At 49.6% G+C, this 24,202-nt stretch overlaps 1 protein-coding gene across 4 annotated transcripts in view; it reads right to left on the bottom strand.

Annotated features, from left to right (window-relative positions):
- Nucleotides 1-24,202, bottom strand: part of LOC119446839 (RNA-binding protein Musashi homolog Rbp6) — a 648,548-nt gene that overhangs the window by 138,603 nt on the left and 485,743 nt on the right. For all 4 annotated transcript variants that reach the window (XM_037711402.2, XM_049664456.1, XM_037711403.2 and 1 more), the window contains one exon: nt 3,164-3,246. In XM_037711402.2, coding sequence (XP_037567330.1) covers nt 3,164-3,246 — 83 coding nt within the window. The remainder of the gene's footprint in view (nt 1-3,163; nt 3,247-24,202) is intronic.

Below are 24,202 nucleotides of genomic sequence, written 5' to 3'. Positions count from 1 at the left end.
GATAAGCCCTGCGTGGGCGCTGTCTTTCACGGACGTGCGCCTGCCAAGCGTGCTTGCTGCTCGGCGTCTATGGCGCGAAAGAGCGTCCAAGAGCGCGGGAACGGCTTTTCTAGGCGCGCTCATCCTCTCCTGCCAGATGTCGCGCGCTGATTGGACGCTAGAGCGGCGCGGCGAGCGGGACCCTTCCACCTGTGGGGTGGTGGCGCCCTCTCTTAAGCTGCGCCGGTATCAGCCGGGCGTGTTACACGACCTTTAACCTAACACGCCACGACCTTTATAGAGGAGGTCGTGGCGTGTTAGAAGCGATCTTAACGAATTTCTGTTAATTCGATTAGTTCATGAGTATTCCTGTATTTTATATTATTCCGAATCTAATTAGTTTAATTTTACCCTGTTTTGCGCTTGTGTTTTTTTAGCGTGACGATATGACACATTAGACGCCGACAGCCCGGGCCCCTAAAGTGCCCCGCACTTAAAGTAAATATAATAAAATACCCTTTCGAGAAGTGTCACGCCCTGGAAGAATGACGAACGGCATACTGTTTAGCGGTCTCAGAATAATTGTTTAAGTATAATTAGTTATTGTCGCGAGAGGGAAGGCGAGAGAAATCCACTGGCAGCGAACGGTACGTTTACTGAAGTGGCCACAACAACCCACGTCGTTCACGTCGTCCGAAAATGGGCGCCCGATCTGACGATGATGATCATGGAATGAACATGTAAAAAACGCGTGGGAATATACACAAGCATGTAAAATTTTATATAGTTCCTTTAGGCTATAAATTGTATTTGAAAAGTTGTAGAGTGTGCTCAGAACCACGAATGAAGTTTGGTCGTGGACGTCTCCTACGTGGCTCTTTCTGAAGGGCTCGAAGAAAGATGGTGAAATATTTAAAAACGTTACAGTGGCGTTTCACTTGGTGAACGCGGGTGACGCGCAAGCGTATGGGTGTGCACATGAAGCTATCGGTCCTCGGCGGCTAGACTGTCCGCATCGCAGATCGCTTTCAATATACGACCGCCCCATAAGCAGTAGCGCCCAGAGTAAACCCCCCCCCCCCCCCCCCCCCCTTTCGATGGAAAGACGGCTTTCCACCCCTGCGCGTGCGAGGTTGAGCCGCCAACGTCGGCTCATAAGGCGCAATCACGAGACGCTCGCCCACTCCGCGCACAGCAACCGAGGAGGTCAACCCAGCGCGCCTCCTCCTCGCCTCTTTTCTCCATCCCCGCTCAATGCCACCTCTGGGGCCGTTGGTTTGCCGGGCGCTCAGCGCGCTCCTTCGTGCTTTCCCCGGCGCGCGATTCTCTTCTCCACCTCCAGGCGCCTTCCTCCTCCGCTTCCTTCGCAGATTCACACTAAACATCTCCGACTTTCACAAGTGGGCTACTTTGCTTGCGCGTAAAAATGAAAGCACCAGCGCTTTCAATCGTGTTTCGAAAGAACAAAGCCCGCATGACGTTGTCGAGAAGGAAATACGTCACGGGCCTAAATGACAAGGGCAGCCGGTGTTGTTTGTTCATGGTGTGCCCAAAGTGAAGTTAGCCCTAAGTAGTAATTCGGCTTGTCTCACGGGCTTTAGTGCTGTATAGTTGAGGTTGAGTAGAATATGTTGCTGGGCGAGTTGGTTCAAATCTAGGGGCTACATATTAGCGCGACGTGCAAACACAGTTATTTCTCTCCTACTTTTGTTTACACGTCGCCCTGACATGTACCCATATATAGTTGAGGTTAAGAAACGCTTTGTCGACCCCGAGCCGCGCGAGCGTCAATCTGTGGCCACTTGCAACGGGAGTAAGTGGTGTGACTATTCAGAGCCGGGCGACTGGGGGATTATGGGATATCACTCTAGGACAGACCTGCACATGCGGGCTTCGTTACCAGAAACAACGACTGACAGCGCTTCAACACAGTCGCACAGGCGCGTGGTGACGTCATTATTTTCATATTTCGTGGACTGAGCTTCGGCTCACGGTCCCGTCGTGGGAGAAGCCAAGTTCGTAGGGGTCGACGGTCCCCTACGACTCGCAGGACCTTTCAATAAAGTTGATTTCATTCATTCATTCATTCATTCATTCATTCATTCATTCATTCATTCATTCGTGGGCTTCCTTGAGAGCGCGGAATAGGAACCACGTAAAAGGATAATGTTACGAAAACAACTTCAGTGTGTTTTTTAGGCATACTCCACAACATTATAATCCATACAGCATATGCCCTGAAACAAATATTTCCCCCAAAACGTAACCAATTGGCTAAGTAATCGCACTTCAAAATGTGGTCTGAGTAACTCAAGACGGCCTCGAATTTGCCGTTGGTCTCGTTCGCCTGCAAGAAGAACCACTGTTTTCCCCAAGCTAAAGTTTCCCGAAACACCCGGTATAGACGGTACGCCTGTCTTCAATTGAAAGAGACCTACCTACAGCGCAGCAAGTTTCACCAACCGCTTGTGTGCATAATACATGTGGGTGCGAAATTCAGCTAAATGTTTTCTATCCGCGGCGCGATCTCGTTCTCACCCAAGGAAGTCGAACGTAAACGAAATTACAGGGGGCGACGCTCTTACCGAAGACACTTTCTTTTAGGTGAAATGTGATATGCCAAACGTCTGCCGACGTCAGTCATTTGTTTATTCATCAAAAAGGTACAGCACCGCAACACATCCCTAAAACAATGTATGCTCCACGCTTGCACATAATGCTGAATCGCAACGATGGTGTCACACACTGGTTCAGTGAAGTCGCGGTCAGGGAACGAAATTTAAAAATTCATCTCTGGCCTTCACTTTAACCTAGCTCAATCACCGCGCCGTGCAAGTGTAAAGAAACTCCAGGAATCATACCCTCCCATTCTAATAAGATAACTTGTCTAATTAGTCAAGGGATTTGGGTCGGTTCCAAACGGCGGAGATTGTCATCCGAATAAGTCCAGACATATTTGTGTTGAGCCTATGGCGAAACATTGCCTACTTGGAAAGATGCTGAGATGAAAATCGAGAGACGAGACTGGACAGCGGGAAGCGTTTGGACGCCAGGGGGCCAACCTGACGGTCAGTATAGGCACACGTGCGGAGAGTTAGGTCGTGCTTTCTTCTGGAGCGTGTGCCTTGCAAAGTCATTGGAAAAACGAAGGTAGCAAACAGACCGTATATAGCTGTTGACTTACCATTTTGTTGTTTATTTCATGGAAGTGGATCTCGCACACTTTGTCAACAACGTCTTCGTTCTCGAATGTCACGAACCCGAACCCTGCAAATGAAAAGAAGTGATTTGTAGACGCTGGTATGAGCACACACGTAGATCTATTCCACTGTAACTCCTACGTGCCTAATTCAGTTTGAACACTAAACAGCACTTTTATGAGTGTATGATACTTATCGTGATACTGTTAGGTATGTTGAGTTGAAATGAATTTTTATTTCAGAAAAACGTTGCGTTGGAGCCTGATACTAGAGGCAGTATATCTGGCCTACGAGGTACCGGGCTCCTATCAACACTCATGCGATGCAAAACAGACATAAAGTGAAATACATCAGCAATTTTCTGCAATGGCGCAGCCAGAACAAAAGAAGACATTCCGTGCTAAGGCAGCGTCAAAATATGCGCGCTATACAGTAACAAACGTAAAGGTAATCAATAACACCAAAAAATAGTGCTGAGGTTACATACATAACAGTACATAAATTTTATAAGCTGTTTAAATAGTTATGCTGTCTTGACCTAATCGATCTCGCAAAAAATGAAAATAATTTGTTCAGGAACATTGTAATAGTATGCTGTTTCAGCTGTGAATCGTACTGCATTTTAGTGCGAAGAGTAACAAAGTGTGAAGCTATAAAGTTGCAAACGTCTTCTTGTACAGATGGACGACTAACATATACAGAGACAGAACGAATGTATTAAGGCGAAAGCCTTAAGTGGCTCGTGGCGGGATGGCCTTGAAAAAACACGGCGTCTAGTCGAGTGGTTACAAAAATCACCAGCCCTTCCCCTGTCGAGAAAATGGGGTAAGCGAAGCTTGTCGTGTGTGTGTCTGACCTTCGTGGTGATTTTCTCTCTGTCTTTCTTTCTCTCTTGCTCTCTCTTTATCTGTCTCTCTCTCTCTCCCTTTTTTGACCCGTGGTATGTGCCATTGAGCTTGGACACTTTCTGCACTATCACCAGGATCGGCCCACTTTTCAGCGTGACACCACCACCACCACCACCACCGCCGACAATTTTGAGCCTATAAAGCTTCGCGAGCGGTGCGCGCTGGAACCGCGTGGCCTTCTCCTAGCGAGGGGTGGGTGGAGAGGGGAACGAGCGGCGCGCGCACACACAAAAATGTCGCAGTTTCGCCCGAAAGGCGAAGCATCAATTGCGATAGCAAATTGGTAGAGAGCTATTCGGAGTAGGGATAGTAGAGTAGTTTTATCGGCCGCATAAACTTGGACACATTCGCTTTCTAACTGAATTGACAAGCGTGGTGTTATCACGCACAAGCAAACATGAATAGATCACACTGAATGCCTGCAGACAACGACAGTCAAAACGCTGGCGCGGCCGCTGCAGCGGGCGAAGAATCGTGCGGTCTATCGCTTCAACGGAAACTGAGCGGCGAATGGACAGCGCATAAAGGTCAGAGCCGTGTGGAGACACGGCCGGGCTCGCTTCTTAAGAAGCGAGTGCGCGCGCCAGTCGAGCCCGGCCGTGGTGGAGATAAAGAGACGGTGCGGGCGACGGCACCACAGCCAGTGCAAGCGTATTTGTTGGCAGAGTAGAAGCTGCTCCCCCCGTCCCTCCCGCGCTGCCTCCCCGCTTTTTTTTTTTTTTGCTTTCGAGTGGGAGATTGCGTTGCCAGTTCCCCTTGCGCTGGGTTGCAAGATAAGCATTTGTTGCCTTAGCACAGCGTCGCCCCGCCTCCCTCTCCCCCATACCCCCACGGCCTTTTGGGCGACAATCGCGTTTGCTTTCCGCCGTGCGTTGACTCTGCGTGATAGCGCGCGTCCCCCGCGCGCTTTTACTCGTACGGCGCGCGGCGACGATTTTATCGCCCTTGGAACCTATACGGAACCTGACGGCGACGGCGACGACGACGCCAACGGCAAAAATCCCGTTGAAGTGTCCATATAATTGCTATCGCAATAAAACAGGTGCTGCGTCGCTGAGGTCACGCGGCGGCGGTTGTGGTTAAAGTGGTGACAGTCGTCTGCGAAGCGAGAGAGACGCCGATAGAGGACGCTCGCCCGGGGCCCAGCGGATTGCGCGGTAGGCGTCAGGAGTACGCTACGGCTATTACCAAGTATGCAGCAGGCTTTCGCCTTCAAGGGTTACAGGAGTGTAACATGCTGCCGAATTCTTCATCTATGTGTATGCGATAGAACTACATATGCCGATTAAATCTAGCCGCTTTCTTAATTCATATACTTGGGCTAGGCACCGCCTGTAAAAAAAAAAAAGCGTCTTGCATAAGACACGCTAAATTGACGGCGCTACGTGGTCCTGTGGAGCACGTAGCTCCTTCTTCTGCACTGCAAAAGTTGTCCTCCGAGTGATGATTGGCTTACCTCGTGAGGCGCAATCTGTTTCACTACTCACAGAAGCGCACCAGTGGCCCCTCAGCTTGCAAGCAGACCAGAGAGCGCTACACTATATCGAGCGTTTGTACCGAGCATCAGACGGCCAAGCACTGATTAATCGGCTGATTCAGCGCCCGTTCTCTCGGATGGGGAAAATGGCTGCATTGTTTGTGGACATTACTGGCAGTTCAGGAGACACTACTTCAAATCAAATCAAATCAAATCAAAATATTTATTAACTTCATTTACAACTCCAAAGAAGCGCAACAAATGTTCCTTCCCCATTTATTTGTCAATTTCCGAAATACACAAAAAATCTACCTAGCCTGTTTCGGCACTATTTCAATTGGCCCAGTCCCACCTATTTGAAAAATTCGTAGGCTATACTAAAATATTCACGGACGCATCTATACACAGCGACGCCAAAGGCGCTTCTGCAGCTTTCTTTTGCCCTTCGACTGGCATCAGACGGGTGTTTAGAATACTACATCCAACCTCATCAACAAGTGCTGAACTGACAGCGATTGATGTTGCCCTGAAGAACGTACACGAAGAATTAAACGCTTTGAAGGTCGTCATTCTTACAGACTCCCGTGCTGCCGACTGAGACAAGATGCCGATAGTCCCAATTTTATGCAGTATCCAAGAAACTTCCAGCAATATTACTTCCTGTAGAGTGTCCCTCATTGCCCAGTGGATACCCTCGCACGTGGGCATCGCTGGAAATGAAGAGGCTGATCGCCTCGCTTCAAGTTGTGCCCACCACGAATGTGACTGCCCTGACATTTCCTGCATGTTTGAAAACGCTCGTCTTCTGATACGCCTCCTAAAGCAGCACCCAGATCGGCGTGTTGCAGACGGATCGTTCCCTCCCGTGTTCGTGGTCGGGACTTGCCCCGTCGTGCTAGAGCACTGTTATATAAGTTAAGGGTTGGGTCTGTGTTGGTGCGCGAACGCCTATACCGACAAGGACGTGTGAACAGCCCGTCGTGTACGTTTTGTGACTCCTGTGAGACAATTGAACATCTCGTTTTAGAGTGTCCCGAATTCGTTGCGCAGCGCGCATTGCTAATTAAGCAATATATACTTATTGGGCTGCAATGTACGACCCTTTACGATTGCCTATTTCCAAAGGGGTGTGCTTCCCGACGTGACCAGGCTCATCGAGCCCTGCTAACTTTTCTGAAGGACACTGACTTGGCCTCCCGTTTACAGACATTATTCGTATTTTGTTTTGTTCTGTCTGCGTCTTTGTCATTTCTTCATTTCCTCTTTTCTTTCCTCATATTTTCATTTCCTCTATTCCCTCCTCCGGAAAGAGTAGGCAGGCGTTGTGCCCCTCTCGGTCGCAGTTGTCAGCTTGCTCCCTCCCTATTTCCTTCGTGTCCTTGTGTTATATGTGTACAAACCAAATAATAATAATAATAATAATAATAATAATAATAATAATAATAATAATAATAATAATAATAATAATAATAATAATAATAATAATTGTGATCCTCGGAGCCATAAGAAGATTTTGGCAAAGCTGCATGCTTTGGATAGATGACCACTATCACTAGGAAAAAAAAAAATACGGGCCCATGACCGTCAGAAAAATAGTACAATTCTTGACGTAATTAAAAATATAAAAAAGTTACTAAATCATATAACAATTTCTATCACCTAGTCATTCTTATTATTGCTCGTAATGTTCTTCTTTTTCTTTTCAAATATCAGATATTCTCGTTTGAGTGAATCTTCGTATTTTCACGTTTCGGTGGTTTTTGTATCCGAGTGGGTGAGTGTTGTGCTTGGAATGTAGCACTTGCAAGACATACTTTATTTAGGAGTGCTCAAGAACATATGTGTTGCATGAACATTACTGTTGTGTGTACATTTATGTAGCGTGAACATTTATGTTATATGAACATTTATACTGTTATATGCGACCTTTGTGTACGCGAATGTCTCTGTGTCTCTTTTTTTTCAGATTGTTGTTTCTGTTATGAAAGTTATCAGCAAACCTATGCCATGTCAGAGAAGAAGAGGAGTAGCACACGCATACGCTACAGCTTCTCTTGAAGTATACATATAAAGCTAATATAAAAAAACGCATGTTCACCAGTACAGCATCGCTAAGGGGGTATGTTTTATTTGTAATAAAATGAGCCAAAGGGCGATCAGCTCGCTGTAGCCCCGAAATAGTTGAGATTTCACGGTTCTGTAGCTTCTGTAATACACAGTGGATCACGCAGAACAAGTAGGCAAGAAAAGGACTGCGAACTGCGATTATTTTCACACGCGAAAAACATGTTTCTGTGGTTTGCATATTGAATTGCTTACTGTATTAAAAGAATGCTAATGAAGTCATTTATGTGAAACGAAAAATACGGCATAGACGCTTAAGACTGCTTACGGGTGGGGATGCGAAATCATTATAGTCCCTTTGGTGAAATGTTTTTTTTTTCGCACTTTCCTTGCCCGCGCAAGCTCTTGCCTGCGTTCTAACTGCGCCTCGGTATGGCCAAATCACGGCCGCTGGATAAAAAACACCCCAATTCCACGGGGTGAATGATGATGAGTGGGCGAAGCTCCGGAGGGAATCATCGGTAAACCGTGAATCTTCCGTGTAATTCGCCCAGTCTCGCCGCACTAAATCGAACGATTGACTTCCACCAATGACACGCGCCATATGTGACGTCATTCCTATTTTATAACAGCGCCCTTCATTTTAACTGCACCATCTCCCGCTGAAGGGGACGCTAGCACAAACGCGTTAGAAACGTGCAGTACTCTCTAGTAAGGGGGAGAGGCCACAGCACCTTACGCAGCCGTTTACTCATGCCGGAACGTGCACCGCGTTTGCCGACGCCATCAGCGTTTATGAATACGGGGGTAAGGCGGAGAGGCCACAGCGTCTTACACCAGCTTCTTACACGGGCCGTAACGCGCTAGTACAAACGCGTTAGAAACGCAGTCTTTCGTTAATGTTGGGTATTTATTGTCATCGTGGTGCGTGTGTCCATGTGCGCTTCGTGTCGTAGTGGTTAGCGCCGCGCGTTCGGAAGCGAGGGGTCCCTGGTTCGATTCCGCGCTACGGACACAACTTACGGAATTTTTTTTTCATAAAAGTAGACGTGGCTACCTACTACTACGACGACGACGACTACTACTACTACTACTACTACTACTACTACAAAGGAGGGACAGACCCACACCCTAAGGAGCTTCGCCCCTAAAAAAAAAAAAAGAAAAAAGGTGCGGCCTGCCGCGCGCATCGAAAACGGTGTGATCCGCCGCGGCGCCACACGTCGGGGGCTGTTGTCTGGCATCGGCATAGCAAATGCGTCAGGAACGCGCTTGGAACGCCGTCGCGCGTGCCAGCGGACGGCGCGTTCCATCGCCGATGACTAGCGCCGTTCGGCCCAACCAAGCGGTCGACAATGCAACTACGGCTGTCACATTCGCTCCCATTGTAACGCGCCCGACGCGGCAGGCCGCACCTTTTTGTAGCGTTAGCTACACTGGCCTAGCCAAGCCCGTTTCGCGCGGCACATCAAGAGCCGTGCTGCGCATGCGCAAGGATCAGTGATGTCACACGGCTTGCGCACCGGAGCCAGCGGAGCCGGCACCTCTCGCGCACTCCGCCGCCGCCGCGCGCGACTCACCGCCGCCGGTCTGCGCATTCCAGAGGAGTGACGTCGTAGCCGTGGTAGACGCACTGGCGCCGGCGCGCGCTCGCTGTGCAGTCGCCGTCTGACACTGCGCTGGAGCCGCTGCGCTTTTGACTGGCGTTTGTCTGTGTCATTGGACCAGCAGTAAGCATGACAATCAAGCTAATCCGTGAAAAAAAAATTAAATTATGGGGTTTTACGTGCCAAAACCAGTTCTGATTATGAGGCACGCCGTAGTGGGGGACTCCGGAAATTTGGACCGCCTGGGGTTCTTTAACGTGCACCTAAATCTAAGTACACGGGTGTTTTCGCATTTCGCCCCCATCGAAATGCGGCCGCCGTGGCCGGGATTCGATCCCGCGACCTCGTGCTCACCAGCCCAACACCATAGCCACTGAGCAACCACGGCGGGTCTAATCCTTGACAATCTATACAACCAGGAAAGCTAAGAATAATCCGCTGAACCTTTGCTAACGCTACGTATATCCTGGCATAGCCGAGCTAAGCCACTGCAACATTTTTTTTATTGCGATAGCAATTATATGGACACTCAAAAGCAGATTTCTGCCGTCGGCGTCGCCGTCGCCATCGCCGTGAGGTTCCGTATGACGTCATTTGGAGAAGAAATCGTCGCCGCGCGCCGAACGCTGTATGTACGAGTGAAAGGGCGCGAGGGGCGCGTCTTTCACGGGGAGTGAACGCACGGCGGAGAACACACGCGCGTTCTGCGCCGTGCTCGCTTAAGGGCTGCAGAAGTAGGCGTCTCTGTTCTCCTTCACAATCACCATGTATGTAGAGCAAACGCGCCTTCTTCCGACGACCGAGAGGCCGTGGGGGAGGGGGAGGGAAGGGAGGCGACGTTTAGCTGCGGCACGCAGTGCCTGTTTTATTGCGATAGCAATTATATGGACACTCCAAAGCAGATTTCTGCCGTCGGCGTCGCCGTCGCCGTCGCCGTCGCCGTGAGGTTCCGTATGACGTCAATGGAGATGAAATCGTCGCCGCGCGCCGCCGAACGCTGTATGTGCGAGTAAAAGGGCGCGAGGGACGCGCGCTTTCACGGGGAGTGAACGCACGGCGGAGAACAAACGCGCGTTCTGTGCCGTGCTCCCTTAAGGGCTGCAGAAGTAGGCGTCTCTTTCCTCCTTTACAATCACCATATATGTAGAGCAAACGCGCCTTCTTCTGACGCACGAAAGGCCGTGGGGGGGGGGGGGGGGAGGCGACGTTTAGCTGCGGCACCAAGTGCCTATTTATATCAGAGGCTCCGGCAACAGTCACCAACGCCGCACGCATTTTGTGCGAACGCGGGCAAAACGCCGACGGCGTCGACAACAGTTCTGCGTGTTGCCGGTGCTGCTGCATGTCCAAGTTTATACAGCTGATAAAGCCACTATCATTACTCCGTATAGCTCTCTACAAGTTTGCTATCGCAATTGATGCTTCGCCTTTTAGGTGAAACTGCGACAACTTTATATCAGAGGCTCCAGCAACAGTCACCAACGCCGCACGAATTTTGAGCGAACGCGGGCAAAACGCCGATGGCGTCGACAACAGTTCTGCGTGTTGCCGATGCTGCTGCATGTCCAAGTTTATACAGCTGATAAAGCTAATATCATTACTCCGTATAGCTCTCTACAAGTTTGCTATCGCAATTGATGTTTCGCCTTTCAGGTGAAACTGCGACAACTTTTTTATCCAGCGGCCGTGGCCAAATCAAAACGTGCCAAGCGTCTCAACGCGCTCGCTTGCCCGCGAGGAGTTCGTAACTCGAAGGACCGCTCAGCGCCCTTTACTTGGACATTAATACTTTTATTGCGATAGCAATTATATGGACACTCAAAAGCAGATTTCTGCCGTCGCCGTCGCCGTGAGGTTCCGTATGACGTCAATGGAGATAAAATCGTCGCCGCGCGCCGCGATAAGTGGTTCTTGAGGGAAAGGGAAAGGTTGGCGCTATCTTCTGCAGCCCTTGAGGGAGCACGGCTCAGCGCGATAAGTGGTTCTTGAGGGAAAGGGAAAGGTTGGCGCTATCTTCTGCAGCCCTTGAGGGAGCACGGCTCAGCGCCAGCTCAGCGCGCCGCCGAACCTTGTATGTGCGAGTGAAAGGGTGCGAGGGGCGCGCGCTTTCACGGGGAGTGAACGCACGGCGGAGAACAAACGCGCGTTCTGCGCCGTGCTCCCTTAAGGGCTGCAGAAGTAGGCGTCTCTTTCCTCCTTTACAATCACCATATATGTAGAGCAAACGCGCCTTCTTCCGACGCGCGAGAGGCCGTGGGGGAGGGGGGGGAGGGGGAGGGAAGGGAGGCGACGTTTAGCTGCGGCACCAAGTGCTTATTTATATCAGAGGCTTTGGCGCTGAGCCGTGCTCCCTCAAGGGCTGCAGAAGATAGCGTCAACCTTTCCCTTTCCCTCAAGAACCACTTACTATCAGAGGCTCCGGCAACAGTCACCAACGCCGCACGCATTTTGAGCGAACACGGGGAAAACGCCGACGGCGTCGACAACAGTTCTGCGCGTTGCCGGTGCTGCTGCATGTCCAAGTTTATACAGCTGATAAAGCTAATATCATTACTCCGTATAGCTCTCTACAAATTTGCTATCGCAATTGATGCTTCGCCTTTCAGGTGAAACTGCGACAACTTTTTATTGCGATAGCAATTATATGGACACTCAAAAGCAGATTTCTGCCGTCGGCGTCGCCGTCGCCGTCGCCGTTGCCGTCGCCGTGAGGTTCCGTATGACGTCATTTGGAGAAGATATCGTCGCCGCGCGCCGAACGCTGTATGTGCGAGTGAAAGGGCACGAGGGGCGCGTCTTTCACGGGGAGTGAACGCACGGCGGAGAACAAACGCGCGTTCTGCGCCGTGCTCGCTTAAGGGCTGCAGAAGTAGGCGTCTCTGTTCTCCTTTACAATCACCATATATGTAGAGCAAACGCGCCTTCTTCCGACGCGCGAGAGGCCGGGGGGGGAGGGGGAGGGAAGGGAGGCGACGTTTAGCTGCGGCACGCAGTGCCTATTATACTCCAAGGCGTTCCATCCCGGCCTGATACGTGCCGCCACAGCCTGCCGGTTTTGCTTCGCCCAGCCATGGCGACTCCACCCTATCCTCCTTTCTCCCCCACTTACACCTTCCCGTTGGCGCTGAGCCGTGCTCCCTCAAGGGCTGCAGAAGATAGCGTCAACATTTGCCCTTTCCACATGAACCACTTACTACTACTATTTATATCAGAGGCTCCGGCAATAGTCACCAACGCCGCACGCATTTTGAGCGAACGCGGGCAAAACGCCGATGGCGTCGACAACAGTTCTGCATGTTGCCGATGCTGCTGCATGTCCAAGTTTATACAGCTGATAAAGCTAATATCATTACTCCGTATAGCTCTCTACAAGTTTGCTATCGCAATTGATGCTTCGCCTTTCAGATGAAACTGCGACAACTTTTTTTACTTCATACACTAACTTTATACACTCGTGACGTGACGCCACCTCCTCCCATTGGCTGCGCCGCCACGTGTGCACACGCACTAGGCACACCTTTGGTCAACGAGAACCATGGAGCCGCCGAGATTTATCAAATTTCGTTTCCATCGCCATTAACTTACTTTATTTACAGCAACTTCCCTGAGAAATTTGACGCCACTCCGAGAATTTTGTGACGTGTTTTTACTCTTTGCGCCGTCGACCATTTATGGTGCCATCTTTCGGTCACGCCGACGGATTTTCGTGTAATGGGGCGTATAATGCTTTCGCATTAAAATTAAATGGGTTCCGGAATGAAACCTTGCGGCGCGCCATTTCTTATAGTACCCGTTCGCGAAAGAATTCCGTTTACTTCTGCAAACTGGCGGCGATTAGTCGAGTTACTAACTGAGCCGCCGTAGTGGCATAGAGGCTATGGCGTTGTGCACAAGGTCGCGGAATCATATCCCGGCCGCGGCAGCCGCAACTCGATGTGGGCGAAATGCAAATGTACCGTGCATTGGGTGCACGTTAAAGGTGGTCGAAATTAATCCGGAACGCAGCATGAGCGCCAGTGGCGGTCTTCGGTGCTTCTTTTTTTTTTTCCATAGTCTTCTCGTGGCTCACCTGCGCATCGCTTAAAAAACGCGGAAGGACCGAGCAAGTTTGATGGTGAAGAGCACTGTTTGTGTAAGCCTGACCTTTCCTATCGCTCTTTTCTAAGCTGCTACCGTGCAAAACCACTTTGTTGCGGGAACAACAGAGTTCAAGCGTGATCCACCGCTCCGGAGAGCAGCACTTTGAGTGCACTTGATTTCCCAGCAAACAGCGCGTCTATTGGCGAAGCGGCTCGCACGACGGTCCTTTGAGTGTCCAAGTGGCGTGACGAACTCGGGAATCAAAGGATCTTCACCTTTCCGGACCAAAGATCAAAGCGCCGTTTTCAGGAGCCCCATGTGAGCGTCCCACCTGCGTTATTCGGTTCAAGCTCGCTAACGCGCTAGGCGAGCGTCGCGACACACACCGTCAGTGATCAAAGGACGCCGTCGGTGGTGCGTCTCAATCAAGGGGACTTCCGCGCAAACCACTCGCGATTTGGCTTAAGCAAGCACGAGCAACAACAGCAGCCAAGTAGAGGGCTGCGCAAATGCATATTTCGTGTGCGAATTGAACAGCACGCATTATTCGACCTTTCCGGAAATTGAACGTCTGATATTTTCCAATATTTGTTCAAGCGGAATAGCTCGGTTTATTGGAGTTTTTTGCAAAGACATTGATAAAAGCGGACGCTGTGTCAGTAAATGTCTGCTCTTAAAGGGGACACTGAAGAAAAGCATTCAGGTTAGTGCTCGCGAATGTGGCTTTAGAACAGGAAACATGGAAGGAACCGCAACGACACTTCAGAAGCGGCAGCTGAAGTGGGAGCACGAAGACGTTGTGCCAGATGGTGCTGCATGCTTTTTCGCAGCACAAGGAGGACAGGCGCTGTGCGCGTGTCCTTTCCTGTCGTCCAGTGCACGGAGATCGATTCTCTCAAGTAACAAAGGACCTAATAAAGAAACGACAAGGCGTGAGAGTGTCCAACTCAAGAGATCGGATAGAATTGGTTGAACGTTTAAAGCTGATAAACGGGAAGAAATTATAGCGTCGGAAAGATTGAGCAAGCAGTAAAAAAATGGGAGCAGTTCGAAATCAGCGAGAAAAAAACTTGGCATAGGACATGGCGAAACGTATGCAATAGAACGTGCTCATGGTAATATCATCAGCATTTTCGATGATATAGTAAAGGCAGCAGATAACTTCTCCGCTGAACTGCACAGGACCAAAAAAGCCACGCAACCTTGATTGGAAGTAGTGACCAACAGGATACAGAAGTCCCATGTGTAACTAGCGATGACGTTAGAAGAGCTTTGCAAGATTGTACCTCGGAAAAGCGGCAGGAGAAGATAGAATAACAGTCAATTTAATCAAACATGGAGGAGACAATATGTTTGAATAGCTTGCGACCTTTATGCGCAATGCATCAAGACTTGGAATGCAACAGAGAGTTGGAAGAATTTCAACATTATACTAATCCACAGAAAGGGAGATGTTAAAGAATTGAGGAATTATAGACCCATTAGCTTGTTTTCAGAACTGTACAAAATATTCACCAACTAAATTTCCAATAAAATATGGGAAAACCTTGACTTCAGTCAACTGAGAGAACAGGCTGGCGTCAGAAAGATGTATTCTACAATAAATCACGTCCATGTCATCAATCAGGTAAGTCAGAAATCTGCATAATACAACCACCCTCTTTATGAGTCTTTCGTAGATTATAAAAATGCATTTGATTTAGTAGAAATACCATCATGGAAAATTGCGTCGACATTGAGTACTGGAAGCGTACGCGAATACCTTAGCAAATATCTATAAAGACTCAAAAGGCTACTTTAATTATCCACAATGCATGCTTAGAAGAAGTAATCAAGCTATCAGAATGGGAATAATTAGGAATAATGATGAACGACGAATGTTTCAAGAACCCTCCACGACCAAACCTGGGCGACCCAGCACGCCAGTGAGGCGGCGGCGAGGCAAGCCCTCGACGTCCCCTCACGAGAGGCTTAGGCCCGGCCATCATAAAGTGCTGGTTCGGCAATAAAAGTGTATTCCTCCTCCTCCTCTGTTTGCAGATGACGTTGACCTGTTCAGCAATGCTGGATTGCAACAAATGATTCAGGACCTTAGCCGAGAAAGTGTCAGATTAGGACTGAATATTAATATGCAGAAGACAAAATTAATGTTTAATAAGCTGGCAAGAGAACAAGGATTCATTACTGGCGGTCACCCTCTAGAATCAGTGCAGGAATCTAGGTCAATTACTCACAGGTGACCCTGATGACGACAATTTCGTAAATTTAGAAAAGAATAAAAATAAGTAGTAGCGCATACGGCTGGCATCGCCACCATGACCAGCAGCTCATCGCGATCCCTGAAAAAGAAAGTGTACAATCATTGCATTCTAGCGCTACTAACATACAGAACAGAGACCTGGAGGTTAAATCTTGAGAAGTAGTTAAGGACCGCGCAACGAACGACGGAACAAAAACGATAGACGCGTCGTCAAGATACAGCGGGGGTGAACTTGAGAGGAAACGGGGGTAGCCGCGATGTTCTAGTTGACATTAAGAGGAAGTAATGGGGGTGGGTTTGGTATGCTATGCGCAGAACCGCTGGTGTATCACAGTAACAGAATGTGCGCCAAGGTAAGGGTAGCGCTATCCAAGACAACATATAGCTGAATAGAGTGATGGAATGAGGAAATCTGCAGGCACAGCATGGTGTCCGCTGGCAGAACACAGGGACAATCTTAAATATTTCTGGTAGAGGGCTTCGTCATACACTGGACATAGATTAGGTGCCGCTTGTATTGTAGTGTTTACAGGGGCGGTATTCTGTAAGAGTCTACCTAGTGGACTGTCCATTTCGGCGGCCGCTGATTCGCTGCTGCTTGACGTGCAGGAAGGAGACTGGCTGGCACCTTCCTGCACGTCAAGCAGCAGCGAATCAACGGCCGCCGAAATGGACAGTCCACTAGGTAGACTCTTACAGAATACCGCCCTAGGTGTCACCTTGCCCCAAAGTGAAACTTAAATTTCCCTCGTGCCCTGACAGATGAATTCTTATTGCACTTGTCCACCAATGCTTGAGTTTCTTCTTACTCATGTATGCATCTTTTGAGTAATAATTCTTCTGTTTCAGATAATTACTTTATCTCTATGATTGACTGACTGATTGCTTGATGGATCGATTGCTTGCTTGCTTGATTGATTGATTCATTGATTGATTGATTGAGTGAGTGAGTGAGTGCCTCTCATCGATGGCGAGCAGCTGCTGCGTAACGTGTGCACAAGCCGCTGAGAAAGTATGTCGCCTTCTAGCATTCTGCCTTTTCATGCACTGGGCTTCGATTTTACGTGCCGGACGATCCATGACTGTCCGAGAAGCTGCGTACGTTGACGCTTATTGGCTGAAAGCAGCGTCTCTGGCACTCCTGGGCAGTCCGGGACGACAAATCGAACACACCCACGCTTAGTGACGTCACTCGCTGCCACTGCTGTGCAGTTGAGCTCCTTTCGCGTCTGCAAGGCATTATTGCATCTGGGCAAACGAGCCGGTGCATTAACATTCGGCTCAAAGAACACCGCAGTTCGCTCAAGGGGACCACATGTACTTACTTGGTGTTACACTGCCGCGAATGTGGGTGTGAACCAATTTTATCAGACGCCTCGGTTGTTTTAAAACGCCGTGATCAACTAACACGACCGTGAAAGATTTCCAAATTCAGAGAAATAGCAACACGTACGTTAGCCTATCGTCATTGACTCTTTTAAAGAGTGAGACGAATTCGTTGAAAAAATTCGGTGTGCTACCCTCCTAAAGCCATCTTGTTTGAGGTACTTTTGTTGTCCTTTTGCATTCTTGTGCGTAATAAACGTGTCACTTTGAAGTCAGCGCTCATCCTGTCCTTTCTTCATCTCGAGTTCGCGCGGTGCAGCTTAACACGAAGTAATACAAACTCGTCCTAGCTTCTCAGCAGCGCTGGATGCCCTCATGCACAGCTGCGTCGCCCACCCCGTACGCCACTCACTGCGACGCGATGTTGCGCTGCTCCAACCGCTCACAGATGTCAAACTGACGGTGCGGCGGTCATGCGACGTAATTGGTTCCTAATATCAATGAATTAAGCAATTTGAAAGGGCCAAGTGAAGTGAGAAGCTTATTCTAATCACGTATTCGTTCGTTTCTCTTCCCGGCTTCCATCGCTTTCATCTCAGACTTTAACAACTTGAAATTCGCTCCTTACAAGGCCTATTTGTTCACATAAGATAATGTTTTTTTCCCCCCTCATTCTATCACTTGTCTGTGCAATAGCCGCTGTTGTTGAGAGTATTTAGAATCTCTGCGCCTCTTGCTCGTCATGAACCAAGTCGTCAGACCGGCGTCATGTTGTTTGTTCTATTTGCCTGTTCGTTGCGGTAGTTTAACCCTCTCAAACTTTGCGCCGCTCGTCCCGACTTACGCGCTCATGCGAATGTTATCGGTTATCGGTAAACTTATCGGTTAACAAAGAGACTAAACAAATAATCAAATCTTTAGTCTTTAGTTTTACCTACAGCCGAGGCACGTGCAACGAAAACGTTGGTTGTGCTTTGCAAGAGAATGTATTAAATTTAACGTTACTGCTTCAATGAAATAAAAAATTCGAGAGAGCGAAACATGAATAAGTAGGAGCGAAGATTCTAAATTTGCGGAATGGACGAATTTCATGACTCGGTCGATCACTAGACGCCGTTATGTCAATCATCATCATCATCATCATCATCATCATCATCATCATCATCATCATTATAATCATCATCATCATCATCATCAGCCTATATTTATGTCGACTGCTGGACGAAGGCCTCTCGCTGCGATCTCCAATTACCCCTGTCTTGCGCTAGCTGATTCCAACTTGTGCCTGCAAATTTCCCAACTTCATCACCCCACCTAGTTTTCTGCCGTCCTCGACTGCGCTTCCCTGCTCTTGGTATCCATTCTGTAACTCTAATGGTCCACCTGTTATCCATCATACGCATTACATTACTACCTCTCTCATGACTCCTGCAATTAATCCATGGCCCTCAGTGCCCAGTGGCTGCGGAGCACCTGACCAAGGCGGCGGTCAGATCTGCGACGCGGCAGAGGGTGCTAAGAATCTATGGGTCCGGACAGGCCGCCACTGTTAACTGAACCTGGTCACTTTTAACACGCGCACACACTCGAGTGAAGCTATCTTAGCTGGGCTGTTTGAGGAATTATCAGGCATTGCCTGGGGTATTATTGGTCTTAGCGAGGTAAGAACAGGTGATGCTTATAGAGTGCTGACTAACGGCCACGTCCTCTGCTACATCTGCTACAGAGGTCTTCCAGATAAGAGAAATTACGGGGTAGGATTTTAATCCATAAGGACATGGCAGGAAACATTGATGAATTCTACAGCATTAATGAGAGGGTAGCAGTCGTCCTAATAGCTGAATAGGAGGTGTGGGGATACCGTGTCGATGGAAGGACGCATCCCAACATGAAACATAACGACTGTTTATTAGCGTAGTAGCAGCGGCGGGGCGAGCATACTGCCGCTGCGCTCGAACGGTTAGCGAAGGAAGAATATTTCGAGCTTGGCAGCTTGGGTTTATATCCACCGTCGGTGACGTAGGCCTCCAGTGACGCTGCGGTGGCGCTGTCCCTTAAGGTGGATACACACGCGAGGGCAAAATCCCGCCTGCTCCGCGGGCCAAACAGTCACATGATCACTTGAATCCGGCGCAGCCAAGTTAGGTCGCATTCCCACAGCCGGAGCGCCATTTTCGGAATCCGCGTCTTACTCTCGACTACAACGCTTATTAGCAGCTGCACGTTTGCATACTCGGCGTGCTCTAAATTCCATAGCGCTGTGAATCCCTCAACAAGAGCCAAAAAGTGACGGTTGCCTCGTCACTTAGCGTTTTCTTGTGCACCTCACTCATGTTGAGGTTACGCAGGCTGCGCGGTCTGAGTAAATAGAAATTCGCGCGCAACCATGATTCACCTTTCTCGCAGCACCACAGCAAAAGCACGTGCGGTCACTACTGCACAACAACAACACACGTGGCTTCAAGCCGAGAACGCGCCATCGTAGCCACGCCAATCTGTCCAATGTTGACAGATTTGACGCTGACTACGCTAAATTGACGTCAGACGACCGCCAAACGGACGGATGGAAATACCGGCGAGCATTTTCAATCCGGACCGCGAGCGGAGGAGGCCGGACTAGGCGAGGGCGGCACGTTTTGATGACGCGCGCGTCACGTGATGCGCCATCCGCTGCGAAAATTCCTCCTCCGTCCGGTCGTGTGAATGCACCTTTATCGGAGGCGTGGTGCAGCATGCAGCCGTGTCACGCCGGGCTAGCAAGTGGCGAGGCGGAGGCTGCGCCGGTTTGTGCGCAGTGTGTCGCCACAGAGGTATAGAATGAAGGTAGTACAAGCCTACGCCCCAACCTCCAGTCACGATGATGAAGAAATAGAACAGTTTTATGAAAATGTTGAATTAGCGATGAGAACGGTACAAACTCAGTATACTGTTGTTATGAGCGACTTCAATGCAAAAGTGTGGAAAAAGGAGGCTGGTGAGCAAGCAATCGGCAACTACGGCATCGATTCTAGGAAAACTAGAGGAGAGATGTTGGTAGAATTCGCGGAAAGGAATATTCTTCGAATAATGAATACCTTCTTGAGGAAGCGTAACAACAGGAAGTGGACCTGGAAAAGCGATGCGAATAGGCGAGAATAAAAAGAACTATGCCTTAAGGGGCTTTCCTATAGCGACCCTTTAAAGCACTTGACATATTTCCAATACGAGATCGTTAAAGGCAGCGCACTCGCAGTGCACACTTGGCCTGAGGCACTCCTTGGAGGGCGGACTGCATCCCTATATACAGGGTGTCCCAGCTATCACGCAGCACGATTTAAAAAAAGAGGAACGGCGTTACGCGAAGCAAACCTAGTGCGTATTGTTTCCAGTGCAGTGGAGTAGCCGCCAGTAATTTTTGTCGGTGAGATTTAATTAGCTAATTGTAATTAATTATCTAGCTCGAGAAGTACTGCCGTAATTATCAAAGTGTCAATGAGAAAATTATAGAGCAACATGAAAAACTACCGATACAGCTTTCTGTTGCTCAGTACGTGCTACATAAAAGTGTTTTTCCGAGCGTGAAAGGAGCCCGCGAATACACGCAGAATTGCCTCGAGGCACTTTGCGTGTATTCGCGGGCTTCTTTCACGATCGGAAAAACACTTTTATGTAGCACGTACTGAGCAACAGAAAGCTGTATCGGGAGTTTTTCATGTTGCTCGCCTTTGCGCATCCGCAGCTACACGGTAATTGAGGAGGTAAACGCGTCTTGCGGATAGAATGGATTCGAATTGCGCTACGTACGTATGCGCATGTTGCCTCTGAAACCATTATGCGTTCAAGGCGTCCGCCGTGCTCGCTAGTCTCCGCTTAACAAAAGGCTCGGTATAATTTGCTTGCGTCCGCGCTTGCGTGCATGTGTACCTTTGAGTTAGTGCGTGCATGCGTCTAGTCGTGTTTCGACTCATTATGCACTCACGTAAAGCTTCGCTGTAAGATTCGAACTCGTTTGATCTGTTGCATTTTCTTCATTCGAGGGATTCGCCACGAATCGTATGTAGTAAAATGAACAAAAAGGGGCATCAAATAAACGTGGGGCTCGAGCTTGGCCTCATTAAGCATCTTGTGCCTAATATCCTAATATCGGACTTATTGTTGTTCCTTCAGGCGCTGTTACTTCTTTGGACAAGGCTTCACATAACCCCCCCCCCCCCCCCCCCCCGCACTCTGCGGGAGTGCTCACGTACATATTATTGTGCAGCAGGATATACAGATATACTTCACTGACATTAAACAAAGAGCAGAGAAAGAGTAATAGAAAGGTGTCCGCGAAGAAGTGCAGGCCACCACCTGGACGCCGACAGCCATCGATTAATTACGCTACAGGCGCGAAGGATGGGTGTGGCCAGACGCCGCTGAGCTCGGCAACAACTGCAGCACATTGGCAATCGAGGCCACTGCAGAGAGAAAGCTCCAGAGGCGATCCGCGTAAAGACGCAGGAGGTGGATTGGCGGAAAGAGAAGAGGTGGGGGCGGCACACAATGACCGCCCGGTGCGCGATTGGCAATTTATTTTCGTTTCTAATTACTTAGAGAGACACACAAGCGCGCGCTTCTGCCGGTCTGAGCGGAAGAAGGCTCGGATGAGCGCGGCAAGGAGTGAAACATAGCTGTTTACTATTTTCCTTCGCCTGCCGACGCGTCGCCCGGCATGCCCTGGAAGCGATCAGGCCTAACGCGAGCAGTCAGCGTAAAAGGGCGGGGGTAAAGAAAATCACGCGGACGGCTGCTCCACGGGCTGGAAGAGAACAGGTAACCGAAACAAAGGACAGGACAGCACCGCGCCTCCCCGCGGCGACCTCTGTCTCTATCCCGGGTGGATAAAGTGGAGGAGGCGCATGGGTGAGACAATCGTACAAGGCGCACTTGGAAACTGCCAGTGGAATGAGACACATTGACGAGGCCGTTGAAGAGAAACATGCGCGGACAGAAAAATTGCTAGACGAGTGCAGCTCGTCTATTCACAGTACCACTAAAGTACAGAATAACATCAGGTAGGTTTTTAGGGTTATCCTGCCTGAAAATTCATTTTTGGTGTTAATTGGTTATTTGCTTTAGATATAATGATTACTACAGTGCCGGCAGGTGTTCAGTGTTAGCATGAGTGAAACTTAAAACGCTGTTCATGTAACGGTGGCAAGTTCTCATCCATGTGATCACAAGGCCAATATATGGAACCGTATCTTGTTCGCTTTGTTAGTAAGATCGAGAGCTTGCTTTTTCATTCTTATTCCGTCTTCGCTCGCAGTAATGGATTCTCTTAAGGTCACCGATTGCTGCTTCTATATCAATATGTTCCCAATCATATTCCATACGCAGCGTCTGCGCAGGTCGTCTTACGTGATAACCGTTCGGCGAGCTGAAATGAGCGGCGAGAAATCCATTATACACGGCAGTTACGGCACTCGAACCGACAAGTGTACACAATCGAAACCTGTACATTTTAGATGCGAAGCAGCTTATGGTCGGGGGTCCCTCCCTCCCTCCATCCATCCGCCGTGCGGCGTCCACACCCGCACTGCGCATGCGCATCCTCCTCCCCTCCTCTCCTTGTCTCATCTCTACTCTCGGCATTCCTCCTCTCCTCTCCGACGCTCCTCTCCTCTCCGGATTGCGCAACGAGTGGCAACACCTGCGGCTCCGCGCGCGGTAATGCGAAGCAGCTTAGGTTAGAGGCGCGACGCTAGGCGCTGCATACTCCGCTGGGGGGCGCCACTGTAGCTCGCGGTATAATGACGCGCGCGCGCGCTCCGCTCCTCTCATTCTCCTCCCGCAGCACCGCGATGAGTGCCGCGGACAGCGCCAGCGTCAACGCCAGTGTCAGCGCCGTGGTCGACCCCATGGCTACTTCGCATACTACTCAGGGTTCCCCTACGGGAAGATGGTGTAACGTTTTATGCAGCGAAGCTGTTAGCTTCTAGTTGGTGTGGATTTATCGTGTCCGCGAGCGCGGTGCTCACAGAAAAGTGTGGGCCGATCCCGGAGACAGTGAAAAAGCGGGAAGCGCACAGTGTGCATGCAACTTCTCCAAGAGGCGTCACATGACGTCATCTCGGTGACTTCATCGCGTGACGTCCCGTTTGACGTGATGATGTCGTCAGATTGCGCCATCAGGCGATATTGTCACGTGACCATGCCTTTATTCTCGCATATTCGAATTGCAATCCGAAGCTATAATGTCTGCAACTTGTGTGTAAGTCGTACTTTACGAATTCTCTGACGCAACTTACTTTGAAAAATTTAATTCGCTCAATAAAGCTCTTGCGCTTAGCGGAGGGCCTAGGAGAATGAGGATGTATGCTCCACTTCCGCCCACGCGCGCATGACGTACGTCGCTTGTGGTGGTGGTGCTTGTCTAACAGTCGGCAACAGCTTCGTTGTACAACCACTTTCACAGGGCGGAGCGGAGGCGGATGTTGGAATGCGTAACATTATTTGGCTAGGTTCGTTTCCTGCTCCGTTCCGTTCGTTCTTACGTTTCGTGTCACCCCCCCCCCCAAAAAAAAAAAAAAGAAAGAAAAACATAACGCCAGTAAGCCTTGATTCGGTGGAACCACCTACTCATGCGCGCACGAACTTCCGACGTAATATTTTGTCAGAAAGCCGCCAGTTGCCGACACGCTTCCGGCCAAAGCCCAAACCATAGAGTTTCATGCACTAGAGGCAACTAGGGCGTTAGTGTCGGCGGGAGCTGCCATGTGGGTTCAGGCAGCGATGGCCATGGAGGAAGGAAAAACAAGAGTGCGCTCGCTAAGTGCGGAGGAAGTCACGTGATATTTTTTGCTGCAGTGACCATGCTGTCGGGGCACAATGACGGTTTTGCTATGGTGGTTATGCGTGTGCTGCCCCTTAGGTAACGTGGCAAAGGAGTCGTGTGTGCAGGATTGCGTCCGTCTCCATGTTTTGTTCCGCTGTGTGATCTCTCCCGGCAGTTGTTGTGGCCAGGTGGGACTGGAAGATGTAAAAGGCGTGAAACGAGCGAGCATGCAACGCCGTACCACGCCACGGACAAAGGACGACCTTTGAATATATTTGCCGTCTTCGGTGGATTCATGCTAACGTGTCATCACAGATTGAAACCGCTGTGCTTCTGAATATGTACGATAAACGCGTTGCAGGTCAGTGACAGCTGTGCAGTGTTCCTGCTTTTGACAGCGGACGATGCAATTGTGGCACGAAAAACAGCCATGTGGAAGGATGGGAAAGGAAGCGGCTGCTGTAAGGGACGAACCCTCCTTACCGCAGATGTATGTGTGCTCGAG

The sequence above is a fragment of the Dermacentor silvarum genome, chromosome 3 (genome assembly GCF_013339745.2).
Source record: "Dermacentor silvarum isolate Dsil-2018 chromosome 3, BIME_Dsil_1.4, whole genome shotgun sequence".
NCBI lineage: Eukaryota > Metazoa > Arthropoda > Arachnida > Ixodida > Ixodidae > Dermacentor > Dermacentor silvarum.
The sequence above is the reverse complement of the archived record's forward strand: the minus strand, read 5'-3'. Positions and strand labels throughout refer to the sequence as shown.